This window comes from Mixophyes fleayi, chromosome 3 (assembly GCF_038048845.1).
Source record: "Mixophyes fleayi isolate aMixFle1 chromosome 3, aMixFle1.hap1, whole genome shotgun sequence".
NCBI classification, from domain to species: Eukaryota; Metazoa; Chordata; class Amphibia; order Anura; family Limnodynastidae; genus Mixophyes; species Mixophyes fleayi.
Genome location: NC_134404.1, coordinates 136,902,830 through 136,920,058, shown reverse-complemented (window position 1 = coordinate 136,920,058; position 17,229 = coordinate 136,902,830). Strand labels below are relative to the sequence as shown.

At 40.3% G+C, this 17,229-nt stretch overlaps 1 protein-coding gene across 1 annotated transcript in view; it reads right to left on the bottom strand.

The window, feature by feature from the left end:
• Positions 1-301: 301 nt before the first annotated feature.
• Positions 302-17,229, bottom strand: part of LOC142143187 (5-hydroxytryptamine receptor 3A-like) — a 29,659-nt gene continuing 12,731 nt past the window's right edge. The window contains exons 7-9 of the mRNA XM_075200896.1: positions 13,322-13,532; positions 2,273-2,541; positions 302-568 (exon numbers count right to left, since the gene is read on the bottom strand). Coding sequence (XP_075056997.1) covers positions 302-568; positions 2,273-2,541; positions 13,322-13,532 — 747 coding nt within the window. The remainder of the gene's footprint in view (positions 569-2,272; positions 2,542-13,321; positions 13,533-17,229) is intronic.

The following is a 17,229-nucleotide window of genomic DNA, read 5'->3' as shown; positions in this document are numbered from 1 at the left end:
GTTTACAGTGGAGGCAGCCATATTGTGGTCTGAATTAGTATTTATGAGAATATAGCCTATTAATTGTCGGGGAACTAATACCTCATCTTATAAATATTAGTCATGCAGTGCCTTAAACTGGTACCTAGCATACTGGTTCAGCCCACAATATGGAGGTCTCCACTGTAAGATGTGTTTGATCCAAACCGCTAATATGATTATGTCTGTGTAGCCATGTGCATGTAATGTACCTTATTCTGCTTCTATGTCTATTCACTTACTAACAAGCTATGTGCACATTTCTCAGAACATACTGATTTGTTTACATGTTATACCAGACACACCACACACTGATGATGATTATAGCATATGATCCAATGAAGATCAGGTACAAACGATACAGCAGTGAGTCCAAGACATAGCCAACGTGCACCCACTCTTCCTCCTGTGCCCGCAGTTGGTGCCTGCTCTCCAACATTTCTTTCACCATACGTAAGTTTTGGCTGATAAGAGCCAGCTGCCTCTCTGCACCTGGACACAAAGCCTCTGGAGGTACTAGCTCCAGGACAATCGGAAAGAACTCCTTGTGCTATATGAGTACAGAAAGAAGAGATAGACAGTGCACCATGTGAAATAAATAATTTGAAAAAAGTGAACCGTGCCACATCAAAAACCTTTCAACCAACCCCTATATTAGACAGCCTGGGCTGGTTTACACTATAACAGAGAGACCATCGTTTTTCCTTATTGCAGGGGAAGAAGACGCTTGTTGTAGTGGAAACCAATCCATGTTATTTAACATTGGGGCTGGTTGAGGCAAAACAAGTAGGGCCTGATTCATGAAGGCATGCAAAAGGAACATATTGTGCATTTTTAAAAATTGGACATACATCAGAGGTATGTCTGTATTCAACAAGGAGTGGATCTAAATATACGTCCGTTGATGATATGAAGAATATGTCCAATACATATGTGGAATATAAAATCACAAAAGAATGCACAGAAAAAAAACCAATGCACTTATTAGTAATATATAGTCATTAATGACAAAACATTAAAAAATAAAAAAAAATTGTAATCAAAGAAATAAATTCAATAGGATGTCATGAATTTCAAATGTGCATCAACACATCTTTCAATTCAACAAGTTTTTAAGTGTTTCCCATAAAATAATACAGGCCTGATTCATTAAGGAATGTGAATGCCGATACTTGCCGTAATTTGTGAAAAATCGCTCAGAACCGGACCATACGCTAGTGAACACAGCAACATCCAACTCATCCAATTCATCTTTAAGCACAAAGGACCCTTACTATAGCTTATAATTCCATGGGCAGAACGGGGAGGGGACTGGACATATGTACGTAGTCAATGTACAGTAAGGGCATGACAAGATCGAGGTCATGTCTGGTGTAAGTGCTGATTACTAGTGGTGACAGTCATGTATGCATGCTACAACATGTGTTTGCAATCAGAAGCAACTGTAAAAATGCATTTTATGTACCGTCATAACATCACATCCTAATACATGTATTTTATAAAACAAAAAAACAACACTTTTTTTTGTTGTGTGTTCATTTAGGACTTTATAATCCACATATGTATTGCTCGTATCCTGCAGTGTATTATCTGTCAGAGCAGAGCGCACCTAGACCCATATTCAACAACAGACTTATCTTCAGATCTGCCCCTAGTGGAATATAGATATGCGTATGCCCAATTTACGTGCGTTTTAAAAAATAACAATTTATTTTCCCTGCCTTAATGAATCGGGCCAAAAGTATTCAGCATGTTGTTGTCATTATACCCTGTAGGACACATTGAAATGAGTCCAGCAATGTTGTGATCACATTAATTATTTTGTCTCCTTGTGGTCTAAATACTGGAAGGGGGCACTCTAACCTGATCAGCCTAGCATTGACTTTGCACTACAGCTAAAGAAAGACCCTCTGATGCTATGGAATAATAACAATATTACCCAAGCATTGCTTCTCACTGTAGCCATGCACCATGGGGAGGGTAGCAGGACCGTATTTATTATGATGGAGTTGGGGGGGGGGGGGGGGGTTGATCTTTTAAACATTGCCTGGTCATGAAGGTATAGAGTGCCTCTGGCCTATAATACTTTGCTTTAGAGCTTGCTACATTAATACTTCATCTCTGGTGACTTGTGTATAAATAGTTTTCATAGAACTGTTTGTGTTTTGGCTGTTTTCTTGCAGTTTACGGCCTGTTTCTACACAAACATTTTGCTCAATATATATGTTTTAATCCCATTACCTTTATTACTGACATTTTCATGGCAGGGACTAGGTGGTGGCTGTCTCGGTGCATCACTTTCATTGGGGGAGGACAGGACATGGTTATTGGAGGACGAGCTATCAGCATTGATATTTGGGTCTTGGTAACATATCAGCTGAGCTAGAAAACCCAGGACAAACCGTCTGACCCAGCAAGGCATAGAACCACTCTGTAGACCTCCACGATGCAGCACATGAGTTATTATTACCGTCTCCAATAAACTGAGTACAAGCAAAGCAAGGCACACTGAGAAGTAAATACCTGGAAAAGAAAGATGTTGCATATAAGCATATGATGATATTAGATGTGTATGTAACCCATCTGTGATACAATGACAGTTAGATGATAGATAAGTCTATATACAAATAGTCTTTTTAAGACATTGATGGTTGAAACATATAAAATAGTAATGTAAATGTATATACTATACATGTAAAGTTATTGACTGCCATACTAGTTTTGTCAATCAAATATTGCCATGTGCCATTGATCACACCCACATAGGTTCTGGATAATTCTGGGCCAATGATCATCAAACATTGTGGAAAGTCATGCAATATAGGAAAAGAAAGACGTATAGCAAAGCATTGATGGAGCTTTACTACTGCTTTGTCTAAGCGTGTCATATTCAGTTGGATGGGCCATTACTTCACCATACTAGTATCAATGGATAGCGATGACTGAAATAAGACATTTCAACTGACTATCTTCTGCATTCAAATCCCTTGTCCCTCTTTTACTCCAAATTATTTATTGGGCCTGAAATATAGTGTTTGTAGATTGACTGTTCCATTGATATTTTTTGGCTCATAAATTTGTAATTCCACCCATCATACACTATATGTTAGTTATTGAATTAAGGTGTTTCAATCAGACCTGTTGCCAGAGGTGTATAAAATCAACTACCTAGCCATGCAGTTTCCATTTGCAAACATTTGTGATACAAAATGGGTCATTCTTAAAAGCTCAGTGACTTCAAGCGTGGCACTGGGATAGGATGCCACCTTTGCAATAAGATAGTTCATAAAATTTCATCCCTGCTGGATATTCCACGCTCAACTGTAAGTGATATTATTAGAAAGTGGAGGGGTTTAGGAACAACAGCAGCTCAGCCACAAAGCGGAGGACCATGTAAAATCACAGAGTGGGGTCAACGACTGCTAAGGCGCATGGTGTGTAAAAATCACCAACGTTTTGCTAATTCCATAGCTAAAGAGTTCCGAACTTCCACTGACATTAATGTAAGCACAAAAACTCCATTAATTTATAAATGTTCTACAGAGCATTTATAAGGTCAGGCACAGATGTTGGATGAGAAGGCCTGCTCACAATCTCCATTCCAGTTCCAGTTGAATGGGCACAAGTTCCCACAGAAATACTCCAACATCTTGTGGAAAGCCTTCCAAGAAGAGTGGAAGCTGTTATCGCTGCAAAAGAGGGACCGACTCCAAATTAAAGTATATGTATTTGAGTACAATGTCATTACAGTCCCTGTTGGTGAAACGGTCAAGTGTCTGAATACTTTTGTCCATATAGTGTTTATATCATTACAAGTTGTAGTGCTCTCGATTTCCATAGTAATCTGTGTTTTATGTTCATTTGTATATGTCAACATGTATGTGGGTGTCTGATGAGTATAAGCATAAGTGCATGTTCACATAATAAAGCTAAAGTGTATAATAGATCTGCCTCTTAAAGTACATTTTGCCTCTTTGTATCATAAAAAGAAACACAAAATCCCCAAGCACATTGCCGTCAATGGCTAAACAAGACTAGTTAAAACTGCCTTCTATACTATTTCTAAATAAAATGCAGAAGTGTTAGTTACACACCTTTGTAAATACTGTATACAAACCATCCACCACTTCACAGCACTTCTTGTAATAGGATGCTGCTAGCCCTAAACAGTGTGAATACCCAGATTGGGTGTTATTACCTGAAAAGCCTGTACGAAATCAGTAGCTTTCAAGGAGTGCTGGTCTTTGTAGGTGCCTGCTTTTGGACGCTTCAGGGTATCTCCTGGGTATTGATGTAAAAACACATAATTATATGACCCAATATGGTACTCTAACTGTTTAAGGTTGGGGCCATCCTATAAGCAGCACCAGAACATGACAGATGACTTCTCATATATTTGCAAATATGTGTAACTAAAACATCTGAATTTTATTTACAAATAGGAGGCATTTATAATTAGGGTTTTTATTGGCTGACCGCAGTGTGCTGGGGGATTTTGTGTTTTTCTTTTCTTGATAACACCTCCCTTTCAATGATCTATTGTTCCTTATAATTAGAGAAATTTCCAATATTTGTATTATTCTTTTATAAAATACCTCTGCCCTGTAGGAACAAACGTATTGTTAATGATATAGGGATATTTTAAGGAGCTGAAAAAAAGAGGGAATAACACGTCAATCCCAATAAAAAATTCTTGAGTATATTTATTAAATGATATTCCTTCGAATGCTTGCAGATGTAGATTGGGACAACCCCCTAGACCCTATACTTTTTTTGCCTACTCCTAAGTGCAAGGCTATCATTATTTATTATGGAATGATGAGGGATGTGATAGATTACTCTACCACACATGCAGGTATATTGCAGTGGCTGGTACATTTCCCTGATCTTACCACAAAAATATTGCTTAATACTTTGTTCAAGTCATGTAAATTGATATCAGCTAATACATATACTGAGATGTTCTTAAATATTTATCACAGTACATACTTGGCCCCCCCAGAAGCGCTTTAGAATGGGTCTCTTGCAATCTAGCAACTGTCATTCTATTGATGCAGATATATTTAATTGTATATGGGGATGCCCCCTGATCCGCCCATTTTGGCTTCAAGTAAAATGTTATGCGGAAAAGTCTTTGCTAAACTATGTTCTATTAACGCCTGAGTGGGCCATACTGGGAATTCTTCCAGCTAACCATAAGATGTCAAAGGGAGGCAGACGTTTATTATTAGCCATCAGTGCTGCTGCGCGTAAGTCTTACATTCCTTGTTCAAAGAAAAGCCTAACTTTATATTTAGAATGGATCTTGTTGAGACACTTATTGATAAAAAAAAATCAAGTTGAAAAGTTGACATGTGGGAAAGCTATATTAATACACTCCCCGTTGCTACCAAACTTAGAATATGAGAATGTCTCCAAAACACAGCTTGGTTTGAACTCCGAACTGTGGCTAGAGATCTTCCTATTCTTGTATAAATTACTATGTGGTATTGTGAGTGCTACAAACCTTTACACTTTTGGGTTATGATTTGAGACGAGAGCTGTGGTCTATCATGTGTCCCGTGTGGTTTAGGAATGTATATGTTTTCCATTGTATTTGATATGGCTGTATATCATGATATTTATGATGTTGTTAATATAGCTTTGATTATGTTGAAGACATGTATATTTTCCTGCACTATTGTATGTATTTATATGCATGTTGTCACAAGTGAGATCAATATAAAATATATTTGTCCCTTTACTTCAGATCTGTTTTTCAGGGATTCTTTGAATAAAGAATCTAAGATATTGTGGTAAACTGGATTTCCATTACCATTTACAGGTTATACTCAGAGGTGCCCCCACAAACATTGTACCAGCACAATATCTAGCAACACACTACACATTGACTAAGAAGAGACCCTATTCTGGAGACTTTTATACAATACAGACCCTGCTTTCATGTGGTTAATGTTCACTACAGACTTCCTTCAAAGACCATTCAATGGTGGCTTGTTTATAATATAGAGCTCATTCTAATGGTTAGCATACAATCAGAAACCAGTTTTATAGAAACCATTCTCTATTGGCTAGTGGATAATACAGGCCCCATTCTGTGGTGGCTAGATGACAACACAGACCTCATTCTATGGTGAATAGAGGACAATGGAAGCCACATTCACTGGTGTCTAATATGCAATCAGATTCCATTCTCTGGTGGCAGCAGACAATATAGACTCCATTTAACAATATAGACAATATAAAACCCATTATACGGTAGCTAGTATATAATACAGTGCCCATTCTGTAGTCATCATAATGTAACATACAGCCTACTGGCAAGTTGACAATACAGAACCAATCTTCTGGGAGGCTAGTTTATAGTATATAGCCTATACAGCCTATTCTCTGGTGGCTAGTGGAAAATACAGGTGATCTCTGGGGGCTAGTGGACCATACAGACCTTAATGTTGTTTAGCAACAACCCAATAGCTTCCTGCAGCCTGGCAATACACCGCCTGAGAGCCCAGATTTCGCCTAATTTGCAATTATATTGTATTGCCTTTGGGAACGCCAAGGGAACTCCCCAATGCAAAGTACAAAGTTGGTCACTGGACATATAAGGATGATGGTTGTCGCATACAAGTGTTCCAAGACCTCGCCCCATCAACGATTTCTAAACGGTGCGACCTTAGGGATGTGATATGTACCCTCAGAGAAAATGGCTATAAGTATGGCTGGGGATTTCCTTTTCGCCTGATAATTGAAGTGGAAGGCCACCAAGAATTGATTCGCACACCAAGCGAAGGGAAAGACTTGATCCATAGGCTTAACCTTTCTTGCTCTGATCGGACCAATGGAGGGGACCCACAAAACCCTACAGGACAACAACCTCCTTGCTTTGGTTCTCTGACTTCTTTACTAGAGAGGATTTGAATGCTTAAGTTTTATCATTGTCTATACAATGTTATGCTCTTTTCTTTTTTTTTTCTTCTTGTTATTTCTCCCTCGTATGGTTTACAAATGTTTATTGATGTTCACTCATGTTGATTTTTTCTACTGCATCGTAGATGCAGCTGTTTCTGGTTGTTTGTCTTACCAATATTTAATTATATTAATGTCTTTCGCAAAACAGACGGGGGACTCTCCTTTTGCCCCCCTAGCCGCGCACCCACCTATATTGGGAATTATACATTTTTGTTCTTATTTTTTAGAGTCACAAAATGTAAGTGCACTCCCACACTTTGTGCCTTGGTATATATCATCAATTAGGTGTATATCTCCAAACCTCTTCTTGTCTTGGTCTTCAGGCACTTATCCTGTAGGCTTCCCCTCTGCCCGTGAGGCTTGAGCCTACGCCCTTACCCTTCCTCATTTCATATTTACCACTTTTCCTCATCTTTATTTCTTCCTTTCTTTTCCGTGCCCTTTTCTCCCCTTTTTCTTTTCTTCTTTTTTTCTCTGGTGTTCCCCCCCCTTTTTCGCAGGGTCCTATTTTCCCTAATTTATTTTGGCCCCCTGCACGCTAACTATGTCGTTCACAACTCTTTCTCTCAATGTAAAAGGGTTGAATACCCCACAAAAACGCTCTATGCTGTTTCACACTATACATAAACTAAAAGGTGATATCATTTTTTGCAGGAGACCCATTTCAAGGCTGGCGGCCATCCCTCCTTGTCCTCGAGAAGATACTCCTTGGCTTACTACTCCTCTCATCCTACAAAGAAAAATGGGGTGGCCATCCTACTCCGTAACTCTGTCCCCTTTGTTATGTCAGAGATCAAGGACGATCCCGGGGGACGGTTTCTCATCTTAACGGGAAAGATTGGGCATCTTGAAATAACCTTCGCCAACATCTATGCTCCTAACACAGGTCAGGCGACTTTTTTTTTCACATATATTTTCAGAATTACTTCACTCACATAAGGGGCTGCTTCTTCTAGCGGGTGACTGTGACTGGATCACTATTAAATACCTTTTGGTAAAAATTTATTTAAAGCAAATAGCGCAGGGCACTTATTTATGTAATTGCATGTGCACTTATTTTTTGATATTGTGTATATTGTAAGGTAGGAAATCGTTATTTCTGAAACCAGCGGAAGAAATTTGTCTCTTGTTTAACCTTGCTATAGGATATGCCTATTTCTGATGTATATATCTGATACAATGAGCCTTTGTTTACAAAACCTCTTGTGTATTGTGATGTGGGAAAGTAGCTTGTTTTTGGTTTTTGTTGTTCTGTGTGAATATGTATTCTGAACGGTCTGATGAAAGGCCACATATTAATTAGATCTTTTGATGTGTGAAGGTCCAACATTGAAGGCAGGAACTTTTAATTAAGACTGGCTCCTGGATTCTCTGCATCTGAAATCCAGGTTTAGGACATCACAGTGTTTCTAGAATTTCACAGATAAATGTAAATATCGTTAGCTTTGCAATGCATGTAAATTTATGTTTTGCTAAGCAGGGTTGCATCTTGATTCTAAAAATAGACTATTTCTGAACTGTATAAAAGATGAGCTGTGTGAGCATGTAAGTGTTCTTCTGATTTTAAAATCTGACTTGATCACTGGTACCTCAAACCAGTGTGAGCAAATAAACCATCTTGCTTCAAAGACCTGCTTGGAAGCATCTTCAATATCGCTGTATTCCTGTGATCTACAGATTAGACCCTAAATTTAATCCATTCTCCGGGTGTCTCTGAAGTTTGGATCCAAGCGTTTCCAGTACCACCGCTCTGCCTGCTACCCAGCAGCCCTGGTCAATGTGATAGGCCAGAGCTGGATCCATTCACAGCAACCCGAATCCATAGTAAGAGGTCTGGAGTTACCAGCCCAGGTACACCAGCAACGAGACACGCTAGCAGCGTCATTTACCCAGAAGAAACCAGATACTGGATGTCGGTAAGGAGTCCAGTGGTGGCAGCTCGTGTAAGCCCCTCCTACTGCGACAAGAGGGCGCATTTGGGATAATGAAAGGGAACGGTGGCAAAGTAAGCCCAGCCGGTTCCCAGCAACAACAGACAGGGTGGCATAGGTGGTCCATCCTGTCACAGTGACTTTAACACTGTTATGTCACCCTCAATGGACAGATCAGCATCTAGACACTCTTCTCCATTATCATCACACTCAAAAAACCTGCAAAAACAAATGACTGAGGTCGGTCTCTTTGAAATTTGGCGAGCGCTTTATCCCACATCCAGGAACTATACATTCTATTAGTTTCCTCATCAATCTTATGCCCGAATAGACATGTTTATGGGATGCACTAATCTTTTTCAACACATAAAGAAGGCTGATATAATTTCTAACACTTGGTCTGATCACTCCATACTTTCCCTCTCGGTCGACCTCTTTCAGAACTCCCGGGGCAGAACATCTTGGAAGCTTAATGAGACCCTTCTCAAACTTCCTTATTTCAAAGAACATATAGCTGAAGCTATAACAAGATATTTTGATATTAACTCAAATCCTGAGGTCCCAACTCCTACAATCTGGGAGGCCCATAAAGCAGTAATTCGGGGGAACATTATCCAACTTGCTTCCCGTAGAAAAAAGGAGCGCAATGAGACACTTAACCATTTATCTTCCCAACTTAAAAACTTAGAAATACAACATAAGCAATCTAACCCACTCATTAATGCAGCAGATACAAAAGATCAGAGGGGAAATTCAATCGATTCATGCGGAGCGGAACGAACCTCAACTCCGGTGGCTTAACGAATCCTTCTTTGAGAATGGAAACAAGGCCGATACACTTCTGGCCAATAGAATAAGATCGAAACAGGCTTCCCAAACAATCACCTCAATTAAAAATAAAAAAGGGAAAATATCCTATGATCCCAGGGTCATTAACGACACCTTTCAAAACTACTTTAAAAACCTATATAATCTCCATAAAGATCAGAATACTCCAGAAGCTTCCCCTCAGGCCATCAAACTATATTTAGACAAATGCTCACTGCCTACAATGGCCCCCTATCAGATCTCAACCTTCAACCAAGATATCACTGATGAGGAAGTCACACTTGCTTTGAAATCACAAAAAAATTCTAAAGCCCCTGGCCCTGATGGCTTTATGATGTTATACTATAAAACATTCTCTAAAGATCTTGTACCTCATTTGACCCACTTATTTAACAAATTACAGGGAGGTAAATTCCATGATGAGTCTACCCGCTCTACTATACCAAACAAAGATCCAACCTGTTGTTCTAGTTATTGCCCTATTTCATTACTTAATGCAGATGTAAAACTTTTCGCTAAAGTATTGGCAAACCGTTTAAATACCTACATGTCAACCCTGGTGTTTCCTGACCAAGTAGGTTTTATCCCCTCTAGGCAGGCCTTGGACAATAATAGACGCACCATAGATATTATCGCTCATGTCAATCAGAATAAAATCCCAACAGTTGTCCGGGCCTTAGATGCCGAAAAGGCATTCGATAGGCTCTCATGGCCCTTCATGTTCCGTACCCTTAACCAATATGGCCTGAACGGGGCATTTTTGTCGGCCATTCAGGCCTTATATCACCGCCCCTCTTCCTCAGTTTTGACGAACGGATTATTGTCCCCCGTTTTCTCCCTGGGTAATGGCACAAGACAAGGGTGCCCTCTGTCACCTTTACTGTATGTCTTATGCATTGAGCCACTGGCTGCTGTCATCAGGCAAAACCCTGATACACTGGGATTCGGATTGGTCCCCTTTATTTTAAAATATCATTATTTGCTGACGACGTCCTGCTGATACTTTCCCACCCCTTAATTTCGCTCCCAAACTTACTTGAGGAGCTTAAGGCGTATGGTTCCCTCTCGGACTATAAAATAAACAACTCTAAATCGGAGGCCCTTTCGCTTCAAGCATCCAGCACAGTTATAAGCGTACTAGAGTCTTCGTTCAAATTTCAATGGCGGCCCAAAGCGTTGCGCTATTTAGGGGTCCAAATCACGAAAGAATACAGGCAGCTGTTTCACGCTAACTATATCCTCCTTCTCGATTCCATAAAAACAGACCTTTCAAAATGGGACTCGCTCTTTATCTCCTGGTTTGATAGGATTAATGTTATAAAGATGAATGTTATATCCCGAGTTTTATATTTGTTTCAGACATTACCCATACCAGTCCCAGGGATGTTTGTAGCGAATCTCCAACTAATTTGTGGCAGATTCGTTTGGCAGGGGAAAAAATTGAGGCTCAAACGGTCATGTTTAGCCCAGCACACTCAATCGGGAGGATGTGGGCTTCCGCTTTTTGACCAATATCATCATGCGGTCAACCTCAGCCATATTATTTATTGGCAGTCGACCACCGGGGATTAAGAGATGGGTCGACCTGGAGAACGCACTTACACCAGATCACACTCTGAACTCATTACCTTGGCTCCCCCGTAGTCAGAGGCCGGCCGCAGTTTACTCTCACCCTACCATACAATTTACACTTGATATTTGGGACAAATTACATAAGAGATGGAAACTTAGTTTCCCTCCCCTCTCACTCCGCTTTGGCATAACCCAGATTTCCCGGCTGGTAACTCCAAGTCATATGCATCACCGGGGCAGAAAGCGGGTATTACTCAGTTTATCCACATACTAGGGGAATTTGCTCCCCAGACTTTCCCGGGTCTGAGAGAGAAGGCGGGACTCCCTTCGTCATTGTATTTTGCTTACATTCAAATTAGAGGCTTTATACAAACCAATTGCAGGTCAACCAAGTTACGTAAGCCCACACCCTTTGAGAGGATTTGTATTGACCAGATCAGAGCACCAGGGTTGATATCTCTGGTCTACCATGCTTTTTTGAACCCAGAAAATGGCCTCATTTAATCGTCTGAGATCGCTTGGAAACTTGATACTGGCAAAACTATGGATCAGGAGGGATGGTCCCAGCTCAGAACTAGGATCTCCAAGATCTCCATCAACACATCGATTAGAGAGAACACATTCAAGGTTTACACAAGATGGTACTTGGTGCCCACGAGACTTCATAAAATCTATCCAGGTATGTCAGATCTTTGTTGGAGGGCCTGTGGTGACGTGGGGTCTTTTTTATCACATATGGTGGACGTGTCCTAGCATTTCTAATTTATGGTCTTAGGTCTCCGATTATATTTCTAAAATATTGAAGATTGAGGTGTCCCCGTATCCAATGGTTATGTTATTATGCTCTCCGAACAAATCCCTCAACAAATACAGCAATAAGCTTGTGCAAAATGCATGTGCTGCGACACGTTTGCAAATAGCTAAACATTGCAAGTCCCCTCGCCCCCCGGGCCTCCAAAACATAATTTCTCGGGTCTGGTATATAGCCTCAATGGAATATATCACAAGTCTCCTCCATGAAAAAATCCTACATTTTTACAAGGTTTGGGATCCATTGTACTCTTTCCACCAGTCTCCGATGCCTGCTGCTCAGTAATCTGCACCACCTATATTTATTTGTCTTATATGTCCTTACATTTTCTTGTTGGGTTTATCCCTCGTATTAATGTACTTAAAGGACCCCACGGGGTGGATGCTAATCATCCCCAAAATATTATTTATTCTCTCCTTAGAGGTGTGTGGGTCCCCGGGGGATCGGTGTGCCGGTCGCATTCCCTCCCGGGAACACATTGAGCCTCTTTCTTTTCTACCTTCTTTCCTTTTGAATCTTTCTCTCCCCTCTTTTTCTTTTCTTCTCTCCCCCTCCCCCCACCTTTCCTTCTGAAGGAAGGAAAACAGAAAAGTAAATAAAAAAAAAGGGGGGGGGGGAACAACACCATGGTAATTTCCAACTACAAAGAGTTTCAATATCAATATATGAATCACTTTAGATGTTACATTGTTTTTTTTGTTTTTTTTTGTTTTTTTTCCCACATCAGTTGATTCGTCTCATTATAAATGATTCAGTATTTTCTACATGTACTGTTCTGGAACCCATGTTGTTAACGAAAATAAAGAGTTTAAAAAAAAAAAAAGAATGCGTAAGGCAGGGGTCTAGCAATGGACTCTCTTATGACCAATGTAACCAGGCGGTGGCAGTGACAGAGGCATATGTTTAAATGACAGTGTTGTGCCTCAGTTTTTTCCTAATGTCACACCAATGGAATTTACTACTATATATCTCATTGCCAGATACCACTTTGACCAGTCATAATATGCAGTTATAGATTTAGTGGCTGAACAACAAATGAAAGCTGGGTCTTGCAGTGACTCCTAGCACTAGTTTATGCATTTCAATAGCAAAATGTTATTCGTGAATTTGTGTCTACTATGATTAACAATTAGTGACAGATATCTCTGTGCACCCAAGGCAATTTGTACCTCCATGCGAATAAGAGTCTTACCGATTAGAGGTGTTCCATTGGCTGTACTTGGCAGCAAGTCATTCATAATAAGCAGGAACACAGTGTACCCAAGGAGCAAAGTCATTTTGAAGGATGCTCGGTCAGTGCTGTGTGGTGGAAGGAAGAAACTCAAAATGTCAATCAGCATCAGGAATGCACTAGGGATAAGTAGATTCACCACATACAGGACAGGGCGCCGTCTGATCACTACCTGAAATAAACAGATCCAGAATAAGATTAGAATTTGGGTTACAATTATTTTTTTTATATCTATTATACTACATTCTTTAGCTCAGACAATAAAAAGGATGTTATATATGAATTAATCATTAGAATGAGGGGATATCAGGACTATATGACATAGCAATTTTGTGTTTGTGAATACAAATATAGGATGGGGCATGAAAACAATCAGCTTTGAACTGTTGAAATATTCATTCATTTTGTGGAGTGGAAATGTTTAAGCCCATCCACACAAAAAGGATCGCCTCTAAAAATGTATCTTCTCCATTCTTTTATCTCACATAGTTTCAGTACATTGCAAGGAAGCCCTAACACCATATAACTCCTTTCCTCCGCCAGTGAAAATTTATGCTGATCCACAAATGCTGACACCCTGCTCTGCAACCCTATGGAAACTCATACATAGACTCCAAACTGTTTTTGCACTGCGGAGCAGATGTTTTGTATTTCCTATATGTTTTTGTCTCACACTTTCCAACCTACTATGTACTGTACCTTATAATAAACACTTTAACATTTTCAGTGGCTAGAAATATTAGTATATGTAAACCCCTGCCACTGTGTGTGGTCCTGGGGTGCATAGATGGGTACTACACCTCCTCACCTGCCCTGGCTAGCTCTATATCGGTCTGGGCATAAGTGACCAGAGGGTCCCTGCACATGCGGGTTCTACAGCAATGTCTGTTAAATGTGGACACAGGTGTCGTTGCGTGGTGGTGCAGTGCAATAGGTTTCACAGTAAGCTGGGCGCCAGACCATCTCTATATTGCAAAATATAAACTCTTTATTTACACTCCTTCTCCACTCCAGTACAATACTTGGGTTGCAATAGTAAAGCAAATATATACCTCTCCCTTTCTCCTCCTGTACAGTTCTTAGCTGATTTAGATAGTTACAGTTACAGAATATACTTTGTCTTACACCTCCACTATCACAGTTAACATATATGTTAATAGAACAGTCACAGTTAAACTAGTGCCTCAGCGCACATCTATTCTTTCTCAGCAATGTTTCACTCATCTCTCCTCTTCAGGGGTGTCATTACTCACTTGGCTCTGGCACTGTCCCCTGGTGCGTTCTCAGCCGCAACTCACCCCCTCCTCTACAATGGTGACTTCTCCATTTACTTGGGACCTTACACTTTTTCTCTAGATTAGCTTCAGCTAATGGGCTCTGACACTTTCTCAAGTGTAGCTCTCAGCCCCTTCAATAAACACAATGCTGCTTCTCTCCTCCCAGCAGCACTCTCCTCTTCATAGAGTTTCTCTTTTTTTTTTGTATATTGGCTTCTTTATGTGGGGCTTTCTTCTTTGGTTACTTTGCTAGTCTGCACAGTTCTGGTGCTTATTTACTTATTAATGTTAATTATATTAAATAAATTACAATCTCCTAATATATGTTTACAATAATTATCAGAATTATACAACATACAGGGGTAAATGTATCAAGCTGAGAGTTTTCCGGCGGGTTTGAAAAACCAATCGGATTCTAGCTATCATTTATTTAGTACATTCTACAAAATGATAGCTAGAATCTGATTGGTTGCTATAGGCAACATCTCCACTTTTCAAACCCGCCGGAAAACTCTCAGCTTGATACATTTACCCCACAGTGTGTGTTAATTTCATGTACTGAATGTGGACTGTAGAATGTTGTAGTTAATTAGCTTTCTGTAATAATTATGTTTTAAACAATGTATTTTTTATTGACATCGTATCTCAGTCAGACATATTGCCCCCTGACTGAGTTCACCTCTGTGTTATACAGTTATGTTCTGATGTAATTCAGCATACCATCCTTCACTGATCTCACTTCTGTGTTATACAATTATATTCTGATGTAATTCAGTATATTACCCCTTCACTGAGCTCACCTCTGTGATATACAGTTAGTTATGTTCTGATGTAATTCAGTATATTACCCCTTCACTGAGCTCTATTATACAGTTATATTGTGAGGTAATTTCGCCCTCAAATCTGTCATACTACACTCCTCTGTCAGTGTCGCTTTTACCTGTCTCAAACTGTCTTCTGGGGGGTAAATGTATTAAACTGCGCTTTTTGCAACTCACCGATATTCTGCGAGTTTGACAGCTAAATTTAAAACGGCAATGTGTTTAAAGTTGAGATGTTCACTGACCCCCGTGTTTTGGTTTTGGATCTGAATTAACTTCGTGTTTTGTTTTTGGCAAAACCACCCTCACGTGTTTTGGTTTTGGGTACCTATTTTTTTCTAAAATCCCTATTATATTTTTTGCTAAAATCAGATAATTTGGCTCTTTTTTTGTTCCTACATTATTATTAACCTCAATAACATTAATTTCCAGTCATTTCCAGTCAATTTTTGTCAAGTGACTGCTACCCCTCCTATTTCTGTATGAGCAATGACACTGAGCAATGGCACTGGAGAACTGGAGAGTGACAAGAACACTGCTATCCCTCCTGTTTCTGTTTGAGCAATGTCACTGGAGACTGGAGAGTGACAAGAACACTGCTATCCCTCATGTTTCTGTATGAGCAATGTCACTGGAGAATGGAGAGTGACAAGAACACTGCTACCCCTGTTTCTGTGTGAGCAATGACACTGAGCAATGTCACTGGAGAATGGAGAGTGATAAGAACACTGCTACCCCTGTTTCTGTGTGAGAAATGTCACTGGAGACTGGAGAGTGACAAGAACACTGCTATCCCTCCTGTTTCTGTATGAGCAATGTCACTGGAGAATGGAGAGTGACAAGAACACTGCTACCCCTGTTTTTGTGTGAGCAATGTCACTGGAGAATGGAGAGTGACAAGAACACTGCTACCCCTGTTTCTTTGTGAACAATGGCGCTGGATCTCTTGGGGAGGGAGGTACTTATGGAATCTAACACCCGCGAGATCCGACAACGCAGCAATGAAGTTTTGCCTCGATTCAGATCCGAGGATATGCGAAAGTACTGAGCCGGCTCGTGAGCCTACTCGGATCCCCTAAGTTCGGGTGGGTTCGGTTTTCAGAAAACCGAGCCCAAACATCTCTTGTTTAAAGCTTTAACCACATTGCCATTTTAAAATTAGCTGTCAAACTCGCCGAATATCGGTGAGTTGCAAAAGGTGCTGTTTAATATACCCCCTGCTGTCTATTCTGTCTTATTTCTCTCATATTCTCTCTGTCATAATGTACTTTGGCCCTCTTGGCAGCAGGCTATGGGACCAGCTCCGCAGATTACCAGGAGATCCCGGGATCTCTTCCCCTTCGTCGGGCTCCTGGCTGTCACCACACAGGTTCTGTTGTGCTCCGCTCATCCAAACCTGTTGCTAAGCAACGGTTCCTTGTTTCTCCCCTCTGGATCCTAGTGTCGGACCACACATTCAGTCATGCCAGAGGGGGGTGGGAGTGGGGGATTACATATAAAGTTAGGAAATTGTTCCTTGAAAATTATCTATGTACATAGACACATTCACTTCAGTGAACCTCTGACCACAAACATTAATATAAAACATTATACAAAATCTAAAGGACCACCACAAGACATAAGTGCGGGTTCTGAGAGTAGGTGGGTTATGGGGAGACCAAACATTTTTGTGATTCCCTATCTAAACCAGAGAGCAGGCAGGGAGTCACACAAACACTGTGTATGAAAAGCACACTGATGTCACTAGCCAATTAGAAGTTACAGTTTTGGA